We start from the raw sequence: 22,676 nt of genomic DNA on the forward strand, positions 1-22,676 counted from the left end.
CAGCCTGCAGTTTAAACCTAAAACGGATCATAGGCAGGATGGACTGAATGTTTCGAACTGGCAAATATGTTCCATTAGGGGGTCCATATTTCGCAAGCATAGAGAAGGGATCGCATGGCAGTGGCTGACAATATCCGAAGCTTCGTGTGGAGTAATAGACCAGGTAGCTACCACACAGCATTACACAGCCGATGAAAAGATAATGCCACCCGACTGACTGGAAGTGAGACCTCTGCTGTCAAACCTGAGCTGGACATAAGTACATTGCCCAGGTATGTGTAAACCTCTCCACTTTCTCCACAACTACCCCACCAATGGGGAGTTGAGGGGGTGGCGTGTTTGATGACACAAATACCCAGGCAGGTGCTTATTTTTAGAAGGGCTGATGGTTCGGCCCCACCTCTTAGTCGCCTGCTCTAGGTTTAGCAGTAGCGCATCAAACTCCTCCTCTGAGTGTATCAGATGGCAATTTATCCTGTATAGCCATTAAAAACTTCTAGAACTACGTGGTCGAAAAAAAAAGTTGAATAAGATTTAGAAGGTCCAACTCGTCGTGAGCGTAGTAGAGAAATGGAGGACATGAGTGTGGCCGAAAAAAGAAAAAAAACACTGGAGCTTCATTTTGGAGCAACAGGCCAGGGAACTTCTACACAGCGTCATGCCATTCATGAACAAGATGATCATACTCGAATGATTAAAAGTGATAATTCTACTGCCAAAACAGAGCTGGACATGAGCATATCAATCCACTTTCGCCACAACTAGCCCATCACTCACGGCAAGTGGAAGGCGTGGAATGTCTGATGACGTAAAATACTCAGGCAGGTGCTTAGTTTTGGTAGGGCTGATGGCACGACCTCCATCTCTCAGTAGCATACTCCAGGTTCAGCAGCAGAGCCTCCAAACTCTTTTCAGCGTAAGCAGCAATCACCAGATCATCAGCTTACATAACAAGATTGACCAATAGGGAGCCGTTAATGGTGCCTGGGCAACGATTAGCTATCCATTGTATATGTATTAGATAGAAACTCCACTGGTACAGCCATAAAAAGCGTCTCTAACTATACAGCGCCAGGGGATGCAGGCACGTGTATCAGTTGCCGCTCCTGCATTTTTTGTTTTGTTATTGTGTCTGTTTATATCCTTTAAAATCTTTGATGCTTAATATCGTCGGATTTACAAAGATTAACGAGCTGACATTTTCTACACACTCGTCTCGCGTGATAATTAAATAAAATAAACTGGTCAAGGTTCCGCCAATCGTGGGTTTATTCGTTTTTTTACTTAATTGTAATAATTGATACTCGTAAATTCCAGCCCCTCTTTTTGAAATTACGAATGGTCGCGCCCAGCTACGAGGGTAAATGTCTTGTCAAATCAGAGAGGCTGTTGCTGGGCGACTGCTGACCAATGAAAGGAGCAATTACATCGCCACTCGTTATGGCGACGAAGCGGCCGCCATGCGTCCCTCTTCCTTAGCGCGAGACCAACAGTTACAATATTAAAACATAATAACATACTTTTAATCGTTATAAATAGCGTTTTCATTTGCTTAGTAACGCCCGTTCTGATGTGCTGAGGGCGGCATGGTTATGCTGAAGTTGCACAAGCAAGTGAGAAACGTCATGATTTCCATTTAAATATGGTCATGTTATCGCCAATTTACAAAATGTTCTAATTATCACTACTCATATAACTACTCTAAATTAAAATGTTCACTGTGCAGCTTGAATAAGCTGTCGCGATATATATATACTGCTGTGCGTTTGCGCGAATTGTTATAACATTACAGTCCATATCTATTGCTGTCTCCCATACACTACCGTACCTGAAGATCGCAAGTACGACACTTAAACGTGCTATAATTTTCTCCTTGTTCTAAATGTAATTTCACTCCACTGTGATATAGCAATGTGCATGCTTTCAATTACTGTACGTTCAGCTGTTCACATAGGCAAGCCACCATTGCCATCTCTACACGTTGATGCACTGCCCTTGCCATTGCAGTGGGCAATTTCCACTGCTCGAGATTACCACTGCACAATGCCCCTAGGTCCTAGGAGCATAGAAACCTTTTGTCATTCCACTGATAGTTGACGGCCTCCACACGCCGCAACTGGTTTCGGAGGCCATTTGACCATATTTCCTACGCCGCTGGTCAGTGCGGATGTCTAAAGGCAGGCAGCATAGACGTATAGTGCAATGGAATATAAATACGATGTGCCCCCCCCCAGCCTTATGATAACCTGCTTGTGCATGGTGGACACCCCGTCCAGCTACTGTCCTGGGTCAAAACTGCATTACTTTCGAAGTCCAAACATGTCAGCCACATTCCTAATCAGGGTGGTTTCTTCATAGGCCTTGATAGCCTTGCCGTTCTTCACAGTTAACATTATGCGGTGACGAGATGTTTACTACCTCGCCTGGTAAACAGGAGGCCCAGGGTTCCATCCTAACCCTCACGCCATTTGCATGGTCTCCCCCTATAAATTACATTTTAAATTTGCTCGTTCAAACAATGCATCACAGAAACAACAGAAGTCATGCTGGGACATCAGCCACCGAAAAAGAAACAACGATGGATGACACACTGTATTCTCGATCTAATGAGCCAACGAAGAATGTACAAAAACAACAACTTGGAGAAGTACAAACAAATGCAACAGAAGATCAGAGAAGCAATCCGACAGGCAAAAGAAAAGTGGATGGAAGAACAATGCGCCGAGATTGAAGAACTAATATAAAAACATGACAATTTTACTCTGCACAAGAAGCTCAAAGAAGCTGGTAACATCTACAGACCAGCCCCAACAGCTACCTTGTATGCGGACAACAACCAACCAATCCTAAATAAACAAGAAAAAATGGACACCTGGACAAACTATATACACAAGCTCTATGGCGCCACGAGAACACCTGCAGAAAAAGACCAACAGATGTCGAAAGACGCTCTACACATTTTAACATCAGAAGTAGAACATGCAATCAAAACAGCTAAGTCAGGCAAAGCGTGCGGGCCCGACACAATCCATGTAGAATTGCTCAAACTATTAGACAGTAACAACATACGACAACTGACTAATTGGTACAATCAAATATACATTGGCAATAAAATTCCATCCGACTGGCTACAATCCATTTTTGTGGCCATACCAAAGAAAGCAACAAGCCGGAAATGCGAGGACTACAGACTGATAAGCTTGATGAGCCACGTGCTGAAAGTCTTCCTGAAGGTGATCCAACAGCGCATACGCTCCACATGCGAAAATGCATTGAAGAACACACAGTTTGGCTTCTGCAAAGGACTAGGCACAAGAGAAGCAATCTTCTGTCTACAGATACTACTACAGCGATGCTACGAACATCAGAAAGAAGTGTACATCTGCTTCATAGATTACGAGAAAGCCTTTGACTCAGTCGACCACGACCGACTAGCAGCTCTATTAAAACAACTGGGACTAGATAAAAACGACATCAACTTCATCATTGCTCTTTATTGGAAGCAAACAGCCCAACTTCGATATGACAACGAATTGACAGACCCAACACCAATACAAAAAGGTGTACGACAAGGCTGCCCACTTTCACCCAGTCTTTTCAACATCTACTCGGAGCAGATTTTTGATCGAACACTAGCAGATAAAAACATTGGTATTAAAGTCAATGGACAATACATCAACAACATCAGGTATGCCGACGACACTGCACTGCTGGCCGATTCGGAACAAGACCTACAACAAATCTTGGACGAGGTTGCCACAGAGAGTCAAATATGGGGCTTACGAATTAATAAAAAGAAAACAAAGGTTATGAAGGTCAGCCGAACTACAAGCGAAATAACAATCAAGCTTGGCAGCGAAAAATTGGAACAAGTACACCGATTTAAATACCTTGGTGTAATCATTGACGATCAGTTGAACCATGAGGTCGAAATCAAGAGCAGAATTGAACAAGCAAGGCAAGCATTTATTAAATGGAAAACACTCCTTGCAGACCGCAACTTGAGTACATCACTGAAACTGCGCACACTGAAATGCTACATCTGGTCAATTTTGCTGTACGGAGTAGAGACGTGGACATTGACAACAACAGCAACAAAAAGGCTCGAAGCTTTCGAGATGTGGCTGTATCGAAGAATGCTGAAAATCCCATGGACAGCCAAAACCACCAATACACAAGTTCTGCAAGATATGGGCACTGACAGGCAACTGCTGAAGACCATCATTAGCAGGAAGTGTTACTACCTAGGCCACATTGCCCGAAACGACCACAAATACCAGCTATTAAAGCAAATCCTGGAAGGAAAAATCGAAGGGAAAAAACGACCAGGACGGCCAAAAACGACATGGCTCAGTAACATCAAAACATGGCTACAATTAACAACAGCACAAACTCTACACGCCGTGCTAGACCGGGACCAATATCATCGTGAAGTCGCACACGCCGTTAGGCAGCACTAAAGAAGAAGAAGATGTCACCTGCTATAGTACTGCAGGTGTACTACTGGTGTGATGCTGGCACACTACCGGTGCACTGCTGAAGTACCAATGGTGCACTGTTGAGGTGCTACTGGAGCACTGCTGGAGCACTGCTGGTGGACTGCTTGTGGACGTCTGGTTTGCCGCTGGTGTACTGCTAGGGTGCTATAGGAGATCTGCTAGAGCACAGCGCGCGTACTACTGGAGCTCACAAAATCCTAAGGCACCCACCGGACCTCACCATGGGTTAGGCCACATTAAATCGGCACCCCGAGCCCGAGTTAAGCCTACTGCCGTCCACTCAGTGCCCATTCATGACATGGCTGATGATACTGTTACAGTTCCGGTTTCCAAACAAGAAAGCAACCACACTATCTACGTCTTTATTCACAATCGCCACCCATTTCATGTTCCAAATGCCCATCGAGCAGTGAAACGAAGGCCATCCTACCTCACCATTGCCGTTCGCTACCATCTTCAATTCCCAGCTCCTGCCCAAAACCTTGGCAACCCACCGACGGTATATGTCTTGAATGCCTCACCCATCGCCAAGCGCCATGTAATAGACCACCTCACTGCTGACCTTTTGAGCTACGATGTTGGCATTGCATTAATCTCCGAGACCCACGCCCCATTGTCACCCAGCCTACAAGTGGCCCAAACACCCTCGGCCATATCTTTGTTTCGACAGAAGATCATGATCACTTGAAGGTCGTGAAGCCTGTACTCAAAACTGACCATCTGTAAAAAAAATCGCGTATTCTGGCCCCCCGAAAATGCAAGCCCACAAAACCAGAATACCCTACACCTTCCGGAAAAGAGGCCCCACTCGACATACCAGGTTTTTTGCTAATGTTGCTCAAATTTAAACTCAGTTCCGCCTGTTATCCGAATCCGACATTCAAGCATCCTTCGACCATTTTTACACTACCGAGCTCACTACTCTCAATGAATTATACCAAGAACGCTCTGTTACCCTCATCTCACGTGATCCATATTTTGTTGCAGATGAAATGAAGGCTGACCTGCGACTCAATAACACTGGTCAATAAAACAAAAACATTTTTTTCTGGCCTGGACTTTTGCAGCTGTTTTAGACTAATTTCAGGGTGCTGATTCCAAATCTGATCTCAGATTTGCTCTATCACATCTCATTTTTATGCTATCGGCATACCCCATTTTCATTGATTTTACCCGAAATTAACTCTGTCACTTATGATTGCAAGTTCTTGCGAGTCAGTGACTGCTTTAGTGTTAAAATATGGTGCTGTAATTTTAGGATAGTGTGTTTATAATATCATTTTATGTAGATATCCACATTTATTTAAGATTTTTCTTCTGCAGTTTTTATTGAAAATGCAATATTTGATATCTCAAAAACTTGATAGACAAAAACTGATGCCAGATTTGGAATCGGCATCCCAAAATAACATTAAAACCGTTGGAATACCTTATGCCAGAAAACGTGTGTTGACCAGTGTAATAAATTGATGCGAGCAGGCCGACTTGAGGAAGCCAGTGCACTTGCAGCCCACATCAGCCGAAACAGACAAAATACAACTGCACTTGTCAAGGCAGATCCTCGACTGGATGCGAAGGGGATGTGGGATAATTTTCGGCGCCTCTCTCACCATGAGGTATACTCATCCATCACTGTGTACCCCCTTAATGCCTATTATGCCACTATTTCCCATGATCACTCATACACCATCACCAGGAGGAAGTCCCCAGCTTTAGCTTACAACTCGAACCACCACATCTCTGAGCACGAGATATTCACATTTCTGGACAGACTCTGCCACATACCCACTGGTCCTAACAACCTCCCAGCCTGGTTTCTTCGTGTTGGTGCCTCGATATTTTGCCGGCCCATTGCCCAGCAATTTAATGTGTGTCTCTCCTCGAATGTTTCTGAGCAGTGGAAGCGAGCATCTATCAATCCTATATCTAAAGATGTCCACCCCTGTCCGCCTTTCTGACTTAAGAGAAATATCCATCACTTCTGTTTTATCCAGGATGCTTGAAAGGATTGTTGTAAGAACATTAATCTATCCCATTCTACGCAACCGACCACCATCCTTGACTTACTTTAGTCAATTTGCCTTCCGCTCTTCAGGCTCCACCACTGCTGCCCTCATCAAATAGGCATTTATATTAACGTCCAACTGACTCATAACTTTTCAGTCACTCAACCACCCAGCCTGTGAAGGTTCTCTAAAATTTGGCAAAATTTTGAGATTGTGGTTTGGGGTATGGAGACTGAACGGATTAGATTTTTTTTCTCTGCAAGGATTTTTTTCTTGTTATCTGTATCTTTTCTTGTTATGTATGTATATATTTTTGTATCTGCTAAGTAGTGGGATTTGTTTTTGTATTATCTGTGTACTGAACTGGATAATTAGTGTGCAGCATTGTCGGATACAATTGCATGAATTACGTTATTTTAAATTATATTATCCACATTCTACCCCGTTGCTGTCATGTTCACCACAAACAAGTACATTGATGTCATCTGCCTGGACTTCACGAAATGTTCCTGACAACATCTATAACTAACAGTTTCAGTTCTCAATAACCATTCTCATTGCACCAAGTTTGCGAATGAGACTTCTGAGTATGCTACAATGAATGCCAGTTTAATCCAGGGATTAGCGCTTGGCCCTGCAGGCTTTATCTTCACTGCCGCAGACCTACAACCGAGAACCACTGACAAATGTACTCGTTAAATTCGCAGATGACATCTATTTAATTATTCCAGAATCAAATTCTGCATCAACTGCCGAAGGAATTGACCACATTCAGAAGTGGGTCACTTGTAATAACCTCACGCTAAATCAAGAAAAGTCCACAAAACTGATCTTCAGGCAAGAGGGTAGACAAGGCAGCCGCAGCATCAACCACACCCCTGATCCACCTCCCCTTCAATTTATCAAGCGATAGGCGGTGATGAAAATTTTGGGTGTGGTCATCATCATTAACTTTTCAATGCCCCCCCCCCCCCCCCCACATTGCTTCTATCATTCCATCGTGTGCTCGTACTTTTTTGCCTTACACATTTTACGGGCGCATTGAATGCTGCAAATCTGCAGTTATGTTGTTTTTGTTTCAATCATTATCGCCAAGATGAGCTATGGCTCTCTCAGCATGGTGGAAATGTACCAACGCAGCTGAGCGTGATCGGCATGAGTCAGTTCTGCGCCGCAGCAAAAGAGCGGAGTTCTGCGCACCCAGCATGCCACTATTTGAAGAGAACTGCAGAGCCGCCGACATGTCCCTCTTCATTCGTATTTTATCTAACCATGACCACGTTCTGCACCCATTGATCCTCCCCCCCTCCAAAATCAAAAGAACATATCACTTGCGCTTACGGCCGCACAACTGTGTCTTACCGCATAAGATGTCTCTGCTAGGAAACCAGCACGTTATAGTTAATATGCTTTTAATTGTTATTCAGTTGATTTATTGTTGTGGCTACACCCATTGATATTTGCATTTTATTGTATAGAACAGCACCATCTGACCCCCCCCCCCCCCTTTGGCAATGTCTTGTAGCCCTTACCACCATTCCCCTATATATGCTAGTGTAATTGCCCAAAACGTGACGGGTTTATAAAAATTGTTTTAAAAGACCAAAGTTTTAAGATTGTATTGAATCAACAAAATAAATCACTATCAAATTTGGTGTAAATTTACGAATATATTATTATTCTGTAATGGTGTGCAAAACCAGAAAATGAAATCCAAAACAAAGCGCACTTGGCTTTTATCAAAGGTTTGGAGAAAATTGATTATTAGTGTAACAAACAAATCATTTGTAACAATTAAGGAAAAACATTTTTTGTAATATAATTGCATGAACATCCACATAGCCTAACTAGCGTTACACACACAATACAGTGTCAGGCGTTTGGCACAGTTCACCAAAACTATATGTATAATATATTTTTAGCGTTTTTCTAAAATTATATACATAGCTGCGGCATGTTGGCTACTCTGATTCAACTCCGTGTTAATGTTTGAATCAACGATTTATTATTATTTGAAAGATGTCACTATATACAGTAGTCCAGCATATGTACTTGCTTGCAAACGGTGTGCATCCACGATGGCGTGTGGATGCGCCAGTCCCGGAAAAGCGTGTTGGTGATTACACTCCCATGGGCTTTACACAAATCTAGCAGTCTCCGACCGTTATCAATGAGCTGATCTGGCCCATGCCTTCGAATCACTCCAGCCCAGGTGCCTGCATCTTGACCCAATCGCACATTAAAGTCACCCAACAGGATGACTCTATCCGAAGTGGCAACGTTAGCTAGGACCTGAGACAGGAGGTCGTAGAAGGCATCTGACTCATCGGCCTTGCCTGCATCCATCTACTGATGTTAATCTGTGGTTAAAGCGCAAGCAACCTTCACCACCGTTGATGGGGAGGTGAGCCCACAGCACACTGGTACTTAGAGCTTCCCACACCTCACCAACCCCTTCATTCTTTTGTGTCAGAAGAAGAGCCACTCTTCTAAATGAAATATCCACCTCATAGTGTGTATGTCTGTGAGTGTAAGTTACTCACATCTGCAGTAACCGGAGCCTAAAAAACAAAATCAATAACATCATCAGCATCATTATCAGCATCATCATTAACAACATAAGCATCAGCATCCACCGCATTATCAGCATCACCTTACCTCAGCCACCATCACCATTACCGCCACCATCATCACCGTCAGTGATGCCATTTCTGCAAGTTATTATTATTTGAAAGATGTCACTATTTAGCCCAGCAGATGTTCTTGCTTGTAAACGGTGTGAATCCACGATGTTGTGTGGATGTGCCAATGCCGGAAAAGCGTGTTGGTGATTACACTCCCATGGGCTGCACACAAGTCTAACAGTCTCGTACCGTTATAATTGAGCTGATCTGGCCCATGCCTTCCAATCACTCCAGCCCAGGTGTCTGCATCTTGACCCACTCGGGCATTAAAGTCACCCAACAGGATGACTCTATCCGAAGCAGCCACGTTAGCTAGGACCTGAGACAGTAGGTTGTAGAAGGCATCTGACTCATTGGCCTTGCCTGCATCCGTCTACTCATGTTCATCTTTGGTGAGAGCGTAAGCAACCTCCACCACCGTTGATGGGGAGGTGAGCCCACGGTTCCCTGGTTCTTACAACTTCTCACACGTCACAAACCCGATCATTCTAATATTCAGAAAAATAGCCACTCTTCTGACTAAAATATCCACCCTCATAGTGTGTGTGTCTGTATGTGTGTAAGTTACTCACATTGGTAGTAACTGGAGCCTAAAAAATAAAATCATGAAAGCCATTAGCATCGTCGTGATCAGCATCATCATTAACAACATAAGCATCATCAGCTTCCACAATTTTTGTCAGTATCTCCTTATCTCAGCCACCATCACCATTACTGCCACCATCATCACCGTCAGTGACGCCATTTCTGTAAGTTATTATTAATTGAAAGATGTCACTATATAGTCCAGCAGATATTCTTGCGGATGTCACTGTGTGGTGCTGGCCTTAGAGCGGTACGGCGTGCGATGTACTTACATCGCGGACATCACGTATGTAGCGACATCGTGGATGTCACTGGGTAATGCCGGCTCTAACGAGGTATGGCGTGTGATATATTGCCGTCGCAGACACTGCGGAATTGTGGGTTGAGTACCAGCCCTAGAGGGGCTCGGTGAGCGCTGAGTCATGGCGCTGAATGGTACCACGCGTGGCGTGCAGTGCCGACCCCTACATGATGGGGTGTCAGAGTGTTAGCCATGGAATGGGGTGACAACAGGCCATGACACTCTGGTTGACCCTGGAAGGCATCTGAGGTGTAAGTTCTACACAAGGGCCCCCAGATGGGGGCTAGGGATGGTCACGTGTCAGGTGAGATCCTGCTAAAGGTTTCGAGAAGGTGGTCGTGGCCACAGGCCGGGCCAGCCACGACCAGGGAGCATATAACCGGGTCCCCAGAGGGACCGGGGTTCAGCGTTGCTGTTGTCATCTGAAGATCTACGTTCTACGTCTGAGAAGAGTCACCAACACATGGACCTGGACCCAAGCCGGGGTTCGGCCCGTTGTAGAAACTCCCAGAGTGATTAGTGTAGTTAGCCTGGTGGTCCACCAACATAGGTTGTTATTTGGTAAAGGGGCAGTTACCCATTTTGTGTTGTTATCGATAAATGTGTTGCCTCCAAAGAGTACGTCTGCGACTCAGTTGAATCCACTACACTTGGAAACGGTGTGCATCCACGATGTTGTGTGGATGCGCCAATGCCGGAAAAGCGTGTTTGGTGATTACACTCCCATGGGCTGCACAAAAGTCTATAAGTCTCCTACCATTATCAATGAGCTGATCTGGCCCATGCCTTCCAATCACTCCAGCCCAGGTGTCTGCATCTTGACCCACTCGGGCATTAAAGTCACCCATCAGGATGACTCTATCCGAAGCAGCAACGTTAGCCAGGACCTGAGACAGTAGGTCGTAGAAGGCATCTGACTCATCAGCCTTGCTTGCATCCATCTATTGATGTTCATCTTTGGTGCGAGCGCAAGCAACCTCCACCACCGTTGAAGGGGAAGTGAGCCCACAGTACCCTGGTACGTACAACTTCCCACATCACCAATCCGATCATTCTAATATTCAGAAGAATAGCCACTCTTCTGAATAAAATATTCACCCCATAGTGTGTGTGTCTGTGTGTGTGAGTTACTCACATTTGTAGTAACTGGAGCCTATAAAACAAAATCAATAACATCATCAGCATCATCGTCATCAGAATCATCATTAACAACATAAGCATCATCAGCATCCGCTGGATTATCAGCATCACCTTACCTCAGCCACCATCACCATTACCGCCACCATCATCACCGTCAATGACGCCATTTCTGCAAGTTATTATTATTTGAAAAATGTCACTAGATAGCCCAGCGGATGTTCTTGCCAGGAAACGGTGTGCATCCACGATGTGTGGATGCCCAAATGCCGGAAAAGCGTGTTGGTGATTACACTCCCATGGGCTGCACACAAGTCGAGCAGTCTCCTACCATTATCATTGAACTGATCTGGCCCATGCCTTTCAATAACTCCAGCCCAGGTGTGTGCATCTTGACCCACTCTGGCATTCAAGTCACCCAACAGGATGACTTCATCCGAAGCAGCCACGTTAGCTAGGACCTCAGACAGGAGGCCATAGAAGGCATCTGACTCATCGGCCTTGCTTGCATCCATCTGTAATAAAACGGGTCGACGGCAAGCGACTGTGTTCCGTCTCTTTTATTTCTTCGTTATGGACAGCTCGCGTTCCGCTCTTCCAGTCACTCCGCGGCACGTCGCAGAACTAACGTCCCGCTCCCGCGCCGCTCTCGCGCTTCCCCCGCTCCCGCGCACCGCTGGCAGACGGTGCGCTGGGAGCCGTCTCCACGTCGCCACATGGCCGATGGCTCCCGGAGACTCCCGACGTGGCCCAGCTTCCAGCTCCCACCAACTCACCCTGAGCCCTTTCCGGCTCCCCCTTATATCCCCTTCCCACGTCACCCAGACTTTGCCCTTCGCCACACCCCTTAAGAACCTTCCAGATAATAACCCTCCCTTAGCGCCCCGGGCTCTGCCCTTAGACCCTGCCCCCGATGCTTCATGGTGCCTGGTTGGCTTAGGGCTGGGGCGGCAAAACCCCACATACGCTCGCATTACACATCTACCGATGTTCATCTTTGGTGAGAGCGCAAGCAACCTCCACCACCGTTGATGGTGAGGTGAACCCACAGTACCCTGGTACTTCCAGCTTCCCACACCTCACCAACCCCTTCATTATTTTGTTTAGAAGAAGACCCACTCTTCTGAATAAAATATCCACCCTCATAGTGTGTGTGTCTGTGTGTGTAAGTTACTCACAAGTGTAGTAAGTGGAGCCTAAAAAATCAAATCAATAACATCATCAGCATCATCGTCATCATTATTAACAACATGAGCATCATCAGCATCCGCAGCATTATCAGCATCACCTTACCTCAGCCACCATCACCATTACCGCCACCATCATCACCATCAATGACGCATTTCTCCAAGTTATTATTACTTGAAACATGTCACTAGATAGTAGATAGCCCAGTGGATGTTCTTGCTTGGAAACGGTGTACATCCACGATGTTGTGTGGATGCGCCAATGCCGGAAAAGCGTGTTGCTGATTACACTCCCATGGGCTGCACACAAGTCTAACAGTCTCCTACCGTTATCATTGAGCTGATCTGGCCCATGCCTTCCAATCACTCCAGCCCAGATGTCTGCATCTTGACCCACTCGGGCATTAAAGTCACCCAACAGGATGACTCTATCCAAAGCAGCCACGTTAGCTAGGACTTCAGACAGGAGGCCGTAGAAGGCATCTGACTCATTGGCCTTGCCTGCATCCATCTTCTGATGTTCATCTTTAGTGAGAGCACAAGCAACGTCCACCACCGCTGATGGGGAGGTGAGCCCACAGTACCCTGGTACTTACAGCTACCCACACCTCACCAACCCGTTCATTTTTTTGTTTAGAAGAAGATCCACTCTTCTGAATAAAATATCGAACCTCATAGTGTGTGTGTCTGTGTGTGTAAGTTACTCACATTTGTAGTTAGTGGATCCTAAAAAACAAAATCAATAACATCATTAGCATCATTATCAGCATCATCATTACCAACATAACATCATCAGCATCCGCAGCATTATCAGCAGACACCTTACCTCAGCCACCATCACCATTACCACCACCAGCATCACCGTCAATGACGCCATTTCTGCAAGTTATTATTACTTCACAGATGTCACTATATAGTCCAGCAGATTCTAGATTTGAAGTTTTCGTGACTGCAAGGTTCCATACTCTTTGGTTTTTTCGGTAAAGTGACCACCTGGCCAGTGAATTAGAACATGTACACAGGGCCCTAAAGATGAATGGATATTCGAACAAGATTATCCGCAAAGCTGTTTCTCCAACCATAGTGAGACAACCCCCTGAGACTCCGATCAAAACCATCACGTTGCCATACATAGCAGGCGTTACCAAAAATATATCCAAACTCTTGAACAAACACAAAATCCAGGTCCGATTCAGTACAGTACATACAATTCGTGATCTGATGTCATCTGTAAAGGATGTCATTCCTGATTTACAGTACCCTGGAGTCTACAAACTGAGTTGCATTTGTGGTGAATGTTACATTTGGGAAACGAAACGACATATATCAGACCGTATTCGTGGACACAAGGCAGATTTGAAACACGGCAGGACGAATTATTCCGCCGTGGCTGATCACTGCTACAAATCGGTGGCTCCTCATGATATTGTTTTCTCTGATATCAAAGTGCTCTGCAAGCCGTCTGGATACCACCAGAGATTTGTCAATGAAGCCATCCAGATATACTAACATAAACATAACTTCAACCGAGAAGATGGATTCAAATTGAGAAATCATTGTGTAGTGGGTTCCAATCAGATGGAGACGACGTAGTCGGAGGCACACTTATTTATAACACCCGGGCAATAATACATTACTGGAAAGGGGTGGCGGCCCCTTCACCCGTGCTACAGGGATATCCCACTAACACTATCCCCAGCTATCCTCGGCCCAGTTCCTCCACTGGGTCCTAGGGGAGGCTAACCGATCCGGCCCTGGTTCAGCACAGATCCCGGCCCTTTAACCATCAGACCGGCTCTTACAAGAGCGTCGGCTCTGAGGCTCTTAGGGCCGCGCCGCTGGCTTTCCCTGCTCGACCCTGACAAGGACGGCGAGCCAGGGGACTTCCCGGGCCTATCTGCTGGTCTTCTTTCTTCACTGGTTGAAGCTTGCCCACTGGGACCTCGAGCCCTCCGGCTTCCCGCCTTTTATAGCAATCGCCCCCCAAGGGGTGGGGTTGTGGGGGATCCCAGCGTATACCATTTGCGGACGTGGGTGTAGACACCCGTGTAGCATATGGCAGCAGACACCCGTGTGTGTTTGTCAGCTCCCCCTTAACACCCCTTAACACCCCTACAATTGGAAGGATGTTATTAACCAAGTTGAACCTTAGCTGCCTTATAGTTTATATTTATATGCGCATCTCCAGTCTTTTACTCACAGCCCTGCTTACTCCCATCACTTGGAAATTTGCCGTGCAGTGTTTAGAGCTTGCAGAGTTCACTCCCCTAACATCCCCCCTCCCCCAACGTGTCACAGCTTTAGTTCGAACTCTAGGACCATCCTTGCCGCTCTCCTCCAGCCCACGCCACGCTCCCACACTCACCCTGGTCCCCCCCCCCCCTCAGCTATATAATCCCTTGTCACAGCCATCTCTTTGGCATACTTCAGCGATTGTTTTTTCGCTGTGGTTGTCCCCACCTGATGACGGACACTTGTGTTGCGACCGAAACGTGATTTAATCTAGTTATTTTTTAAAATTATTTTTTTCACCTACGTGACTTTACCGAAAGAACCAAAGAGTCCAGCAGATGTTCTTACTTGGAAACGGTGGTCATCCACGATGTTGTGTGGATGCACTAATGCCGGAAAAGCGTGTTTGTGATTACATGGGCTGCACACAAGTCTTGCAGTCTCTTACCGTTATAATTGAGCTGATATGGCCCATGCCTTCCAATCACTCCAGCCCATATGTCTGTATCTTGACCCACTCGGGCATTAAAGTCACCCAACAGGATGACTCTATCCGAAGCAGCCACGTTAGATAGGACCTGAGACAGTAGGTCCTAGAAGGCATTTAACTCATCGGCCTTGCCTGCATCCATCTACTGATGTTCATCTTTGGTGAGAGCGCAACCAACCTACACCACCGTTGATGGGAAGGTGAGCCCACAATACTCTGGTACTTCCAGCTTCCCACACCTCACCAACCCCTTCATTATTTTGTATAGAAGAAGAGACACTTTTCTGAATAAAATATCCACCCTCATAGTGCGTGTGTCTGTGTGTGTAAGTTACTCACAAATGTAGTAAGTGGAGCCTAAAAAACAAAATCAATGATATCATTAGCATCATCGTCATCAGCATCATCATTACCAACAACATCAGCAGCATCCACAGCATTATCAGCATCACCTTACCTCAGCCACCATCACCATTACCGCCACCATCATCACCGTCAATGACGCCATTTCTGCAAATTATTACTTGAAAGATGTCACTAGACAGCCTAGCGGATGTTCTTGCTTGGAAATGGTGTACATCCATGATGTTGTGTGGATGTGCTAATGCCGGAAAAGCGTGGTGGTGATTACACTCCCATGGGCTGCACACAAGTCTAGCAGTCTCCTACCGTTATAATTGAGCTGATCTGGCTCATGTCTTCCAATCACTCCAGCCCAGGTGTCTGCATCTCGACCCACTCGGGCATTAAAGTCACCCAACAGGATGACTCTATCCGAAGTGGCCACGTTCGATAGGACCTGAGACAGGAGGTCGTAGAAGGCATCCGACTCATTGGCCTTGCCTGCATCTACGTACCAATGTTCATATTTGGTGAGAGCGCAAGCAACCTCCACGACCGTTGATGCGAAGGTGAGCCCACACTACCCTGGTACTTCCAGCTTCTTACACCTCACCAACCCCTTCATTCTTTTGTTCAGAAGAAAAGCCACTCTTCTAAATGAAATATCCCCCCTCATAGTGTGTGTGTCTGTGTGTGTAAGTTACTCACATCTGGAGTAAATTGAGCCTAAAAACAAAATCAATAACATCATCAGTACCGTCGTCATCAGCATCATCATTAACAAAATAAATATCATCAGCATCCACAGCATTGTATTATCAGCATTACCTTACCTCAGCCACCATCACCGTTACCGCCACCATCATCACCATCACCGTCAGTGACGCCATTTCTGTAAGTTAAAGTAACAATCATCAACACCACCATCATCTTCGACACTATCACTATCACCACCATAACCACCACCACTATCACCACCATCATCACTTCCATCACCACCACTGTCACCACCATCAACATCATCACTATTATCATCACCATCATTAACACCATCATCTACCATTACCGTTATCACCATCACCACTATTATCATCACAACCACCACCCTCATCAACACCATCACCACCATCATCACCACTATCATCACCAATGCCAATATCTGCCATTCGCCTCTAAGTGACGGTGATGTCACCACGGCACCTGTGTCATGTTAGGTGCACTTAGAAGCCACGTAATGTGTCGATGAATCACTGACAGGAGGTCACGGGACAGACCCAGCAGGTGCCATGGGTTTGCTGACTGAGATGACTATTCGAGGCACCAGCTGTACCCCCTACTGTGCATTGCTCCTCTGCCCTCAGTTGTTGTTGTATGGCAACTGCCTTCAACTGCTCAGTAGCGTATTTCACGAGCCTCCTCCACAGAGGCCGATTTTGACACTGCTGGTACCAGTCTTCGGCAAGTACACTCAGCTCTACATGCTCTAATACCACATCAGATCATCTCTTCTCCAGCCCATGTCGGACCGTTTAGCCCTCTTTATGAGGCTAATCAGAAGCTGGACATGTGGTGACTGGGCATGCGGGCTACATGACCCAACCAACGCAGCCTTGCCTGCCGGAGGAGCTCACTGATCGGAATGTGTCCAGATCTTTCAAGGATTTGTGAGCTCCTCAAACAATCTAGGCTGGTTAAACCCAGGACGGATCGTAGGCAGGCCATCCTGAATGTGTCTAACCAGCGAAGATGTTCCATTAGAATGGTCCACATTTCACAAGCATAGATAAGGAATGGCATGACTGTGGCCGACAAGACCCGAAGCTTCATGCGAAGTGACAAACAAGGTAGCTTCCACGCAGCATTACACAGCCGGTGGAATGATAATGCTCCCCGACTGATTCGGAGTGTGATCTCCGTTGACACACAGCAGCTGGTCATAAGCACACTGTCCAAGTTTGGGAAATTTTCCACTCTCTCCACAACTTCTCCATCACCAATGGGAAGCTGAGGGGTGGAGTGTCTGATGGCACAAAATACCCAGGCAGGTACTTAGTTTTGGTGTGGCTGATGGTAAGACCCTACCTCTTAGTGACACACTCCAGGTTTCAGGAGCAGCGCCTCCAACTCCTCCTCCGAGTGAGCAGCAATCACCAGATCATGAGCATACATAACATGGTTGACCAATAACGAGCCATCCTTCGACCACACTCGAGCATCGATCAGCCTCCCATTGTTTCTGTGTACCAGATGTAAATTTCTCCGGTACAGCCATGGAAAGTTTCTCGAACTACATAGTCAAAGATGATACACCACCTGTGCCCCGGACTGTGCCAAATTGCTGTATTTTAGCTGCCCGGCATTCCGCTGGTTGTTGTGAGCATCGCTCCTCTGCCCTTCATTGTTGCTGGAGGGCGACTGCCTCCAACTGCCCAGTAGCGTCCGTCACGAGCCTCCTCTACAGAGGCCAATCTTGACACGGATGGTGTCAGTCATCTCCAGCCTGTGTCGTGCCCGTTTAGCCCCCTCTATCCGGCTGAACAAAAGCTATAGATGCTTAGTTAAAACCTGCCACCACCCAACACAGCCAACTAGTAAGAGTTGTTACGTAAAAATAACATGCTAATTCGTCACTAGTACAGCACACTGGTGTGTTGGAGAGCCAAGCCACGACATTTACAATCTGAGTACGACATTTCACCAGTAATTACAACTAGCTTCATGAGGCGACAGCCAGATTTGTGGAGAAGTCCACCTGTTACGTTCCTTATATAGAGGCGGGCTCCCACAAAGGGGGTCGGAAGACTGTCAATCCAGGGACAGGGTTGCCCCGGGCCATGGCACTCTGGTTGACCCCATAGGCACGTGATCCAGAGTGTCCACAGAGAGGCCCCCAGGTAGGGGGGCTAGGGGGTGATCACGTGTCTGGGGAGAGCTCTCGAGAGGGATCGAGAGGGAGCTAGAACGCTCCCGAAGGTGGGCGGGGCCGAGGGCGGAGCCGGTCCCAACCCGGGAGGATAAAAGGTGGGTCCCTGAGAGGGACCGGGGTCGCTTCATTCTACAAGCTGGAAGCTCCACGTCTACAAGCTGGAAGCTCTACGTCCTACGTCTGAAGAGGCACCAACACGTGGCCGGGAATCCGAGTGAGGGTCCGATCCATTGTAGCCGTAACGCCTATGTGTAGTGTAGTTAGCTGGGTGGTCACCACCTTAGGCTGTATCTGGTAAAGAGGCAGTTACCCCTTTGTTTATACGTGTTGCGAATAAATGTGTTGCCTCTGAAGAGTAACATCTGCGACTCAGTTGGACTCACTACACACAGACAAAAACTCACACGTAGATATGTAGTTCTCTGAGGCAACAGGATTTATTTAACAATAAATCCTTAACACAGAGGGGTAACGGCCCCTCACACCCGATACGCTAAGGTAGCCCCTCCAGACTAATACGCCTCTCACTGGCTAATCTAACTACCTTCTTAAGCGAAGCTTGGGTCTTCACTGGAATAAGCTGGAGCCAACCCTAGCCAGGGGTACGGCTCTGCCCAATGGGGCTCTTCTCTCCAGGAGGCTCTCTGATCTTTGGGTGAGCGACGACAGCTGGGACCGTTCAGAGGTCCGGATTTTATACAGGGCTGTAGCTTGCCCCGCCCTGGCCACACCTTCCTTTTTGAACCTTCTAGCAGGACTTGGGAGTGATGTCATCCCCCAGGCCCCTCCTGGGTTCTGGGGTCTGTACCTCTGGTCATGCCGTTCCATAGGGGTTACCGTTGGGCCCTGTGGGCCATAGTCCCTTCACACTGGGGCACAGCCCCTCTTCTTCCCCCTATTGGCATGTGGCCGGTACTACCACCTGCATGGAGATGGCGCATCTCCGCCCAATAATACATTTACAGATAGACAAACACACAGACACGATGATACATAACCACCATCATCAACACCACCATCAACATAATCACTATTACCGCCATCACCATCATCACCACCAACATCACCACCACCATCACCAACAACATCACCACCATCACTACAACCGTCATTATCACCACCACCACCATCATTAACACCATCATCACTATCATCATCGCCATCATCATTAACACCATCACCTTTACCACCATCATTATCATCACCCCCACCATTACCACCACCACCATGTTCACTGCACACACACACACCATATGCACCATTTAAGGCTGAATCGACCTAAGTGACAATCCCAGCACAGGATTCAGATATTCGATGTGTCGCGCAGTGTGGTGAGCTAACTACTGCGCCACCGCTCCATGCTTTATAGACACACGAAGACAAAGATCCCCCGTGAGCAGCACCTATGAAGGCTACCGACACTGTGGCACACAAAAGGAGTGAGTGGCCGGATCGCCGAGTATTTCATGGCGCTAACCGCTACACAGATCGACAGATACACAAAGACACACAGAGAGACAGATACACAGAAAGACACACAGAGACAGATACACAGACAGAGACACACAGAGAGACATACACAGACACACACGAGACAGACAGATACACAGACAGATACACAGACAGAGACACAGAGAGACATACACAGACAGAGACACACAGAGATAAAGATACACAGACAGAGACACAGAGAGACATACACAGACAGAGACACACACAGACAGATACACAGAAAGACACACACAGAAACAGATACACAGACAGAGACACACAGAGATACATACACAGACACACACGAGACAGATACACAGACAGATACACAGAGAGACAGATACACAGACAGAGACACACGCAGAGACAGATACACATACAGAGACACACAGAGGGACATATGCACAGACAGAGACACAGAGAGACAGACAGAGACACACACAGAGACAGATTCACAGACATAGACACAGAGAGACAGACACATAGACAGAGATACACACAGAGACAGATACATAGACAGAGACACACAGAGAGACAGATACCCAGACAGAGACACAGAGAGACAGATACACAGACAGAGATACACACATGTATACTCACATAGACGAGGTGTCCCTATGAATCTTTCTATGATTCTCTCTGAGTCTCTCTCTCGCTGAGTCTTTCTCTGAGTGTCCCTCTCACTCGTATCTTTCTTTGTCTCTTTCTACCTGCATTTCTGTTATGCATAATTCGCATTCTTGCCATCGCTTCCTCCTCTTCCACTTCCTTGAAGCGTTGTATCCCTCGCGGGTATGTTTACACACCGCACCCAGGTACTGATGAGACGACCTAAGGGGAAGAAGCCCTCCTTAGGTCGGTTTCACATCATCTTTGCTGCTGATGTTGGGCCTGAGTGAGAATCGAACTCGGGTGATTCAGGTCCGGGGTTAGTTGCGCGGGGGGTAGCGCGAATCACTGCACCACGGCTACCGACTCACAACCTCTCTCACTCACCCACCCACTCACTCAGCCACCGACTCACCCACTCACTTACCAACTCACGCACCGACTCACCCAACCACTCACTCTTTCACTCGCCCAATCAATAACTCACCCACTCTCTCACCTACCTACCCACCCACTCTCTCAAACTCACCAACACCCTCACCCAACCACTCTGCTACGCATTCATCGATTCCCTCACCCATCCACTCACTCAAACACCCAACCACTCACCCACCCAACAACTCAATAACTTACCCACCCACTTACTCAGTCACTCTCCCACTGACTCACTCACACACTCACAGAAATTCTCACTCACTCACCCATTCAGTAATCCGTTCACCCACTTTCACCCTCACCCATCCACTCATTCACCTACTAACTCTGCTCCTCACTCACCGATGCAGTCACTTACACATTTCCTCGACCACTCACACCCTTACTCGCCCACTCACACCCTAACTCACTCACCCACTCACACACTCACTCACCCACTCACTAAATCACCTATGCATTCACTCACCCACTCTCCCACTCTCCCACTCACCCAACTCACACCCTCATCCATTTTCACCTCCTATAAGCACGGTTGGTTACGTATGGTGCGAAACGTCAACTCACATACATACATATGTCATGACAGTAAAGTCAACCTGCAGTGCGAGTGGGCTAGTGGCCACGAGAATGATCAAGAATAGGGGCGTGGCCAGATGATGTAATGAGACAATGGAGTCAACCTGCAGGGCGAGTGGACTAGGGTCAACGAGAAGAATCGGGAATAGGGGCATCGCCACGCACCGTATAGAAGGCGGGATGCGTGGGAGATTCGGGACTGCTGCAGTGGGTTCTTCGCTGGTCCGAGGGAGAGCACGTTGCTCCTTAAATAAAGAATCCTTTCTGGACAAGTGCGTCGAAATCGTCTCTACACATACATCCACTGACTCAATCACCTATCCTCCCATTCACTCTTCCACTCACCCAACCAGTAACTCAGTCACCCAGTCACTCACACTCACTCACCCTCCTGCATATCTTACTCACTCTCAATAATCTGCTCACCCAACCACTAACACAGTCACCCACTCACTCTCCTGCTCACCCCCTTACCCACTCTCGTGTAATGGACGAAGACTCCCTCTCCCGCATTCCACGTATGGGAAGGATATTAGCCCTTCTCAAAAGAAAAGGTCACGTCCCTAGGGGCACCCCCAGTGGCAGCTGACCCTGTGTGTATTAGTCTTGCATGTATGTGCTGAACTTCTTTCGCACCGTACTTAGCCAACCATGCTTATTGGAGGCACGGGGAAAGGACAACACTCTTTTATCGGTAGAGGAAGTGTGATGATTGCCGCTGTGGTCTTAGCCTAGGGGCACCCCTATTGGCAGCTACTCCTGTGTGTGTTAGTCTTGCATATATATGTGTGTGTGTTGAACTTCGTTTGCACCGCATGTAGCCTAAACGTACTAATTGGAGTTGCGGGAGAAGGACACCCAGTCTTCTGTTGGGTACGGTGAGTGCAATGATTGCCGCTATGTGTTCATAGCCTAGGGGCACCCCCAGTGACAGCTGCCCCTCTAAGCGTTAGTCTGCTGCAGTAGGGGAGTGTGATCATTGCCGCTGTGTTTATTAGTCTTCTGTCTGGAGGGAAGGGAGGGGGGTGGTTGTGGACACTGATTGCCGCTGTCTACTCCTAGCCTAGAGGCACTTCCAGTGGCAGCTACTGCTGTGCGTGTTACGCTTCTTGAAATGGGGGTGGGGGGAGGGAATGGGACAATGATCGCGACTGTGTTTGTTTTTCCCACGGTCGT

General features: G+C 47.2%; 1 protein-coding gene across 3 annotated transcripts in view; it reads right to left on the reverse strand.

Moving 5' to 3' along the window:
* The window catches only part of LOC133359652 (mucin-2-like), a 40,843-nt gene extending 20,220 nt beyond the window's left edge, over nucleotides 1-20,623 (reverse strand). The window contains exons 1-9 of one of the 3 annotated variants that reach the window (XM_061578128.1): nucleotides 20,481-20,622; nucleotides 16,297-16,355; nucleotides 16,172-16,189; nucleotides 15,461-15,478; nucleotides 13,108-13,125; nucleotides 12,391-12,408; nucleotides 11,211-11,228; nucleotides 9,762-9,779; nucleotides 9,049-9,066 (exon numbers count right to left, since the gene is read on the reverse strand). In XM_061578128.1, the coding sequence (XP_061434112.1) occupies nucleotides 9,049-9,066; nucleotides 9,762-9,779; nucleotides 11,211-11,228; nucleotides 12,391-12,408; nucleotides 13,108-13,125; nucleotides 15,461-15,478; nucleotides 16,172-16,189; nucleotides 16,297-16,353 (183 nt within the window). In that variant the 5' untranslated portion in view covers nucleotides 16,354-16,355; nucleotides 20,481-20,622. Of the gene's footprint in view, nucleotides 1-9,048; nucleotides 9,067-9,761; nucleotides 9,780-11,210; nucleotides 11,229-12,390; nucleotides 12,409-13,107; nucleotides 13,126-15,460; nucleotides 15,479-16,171; nucleotides 16,190-16,296; nucleotides 16,356-18,933; nucleotides 19,509-20,480 lie in introns of those variants that run through there. The other 2 variants (XM_061578129.1, XM_061578130.1) reach the window with 2 other exon arrangements.
* Between the last annotated feature and the right edge of the window lie 2,053 nt (nucleotides 20,624-22,676).

Source organism: Lethenteron reissneri, chromosome 65 (assembly GCF_015708825.2).
Source record: "Lethenteron reissneri isolate LAM-NWPU_2019-01 chromosome 65, ASM1570882v1, whole genome shotgun sequence".
In the NCBI taxonomy this organism is placed as follows: Eukaryota; Metazoa; Chordata; class Hyperoartia; order Petromyzontiformes; family Petromyzontidae; genus Lethenteron; species Lethenteron reissneri.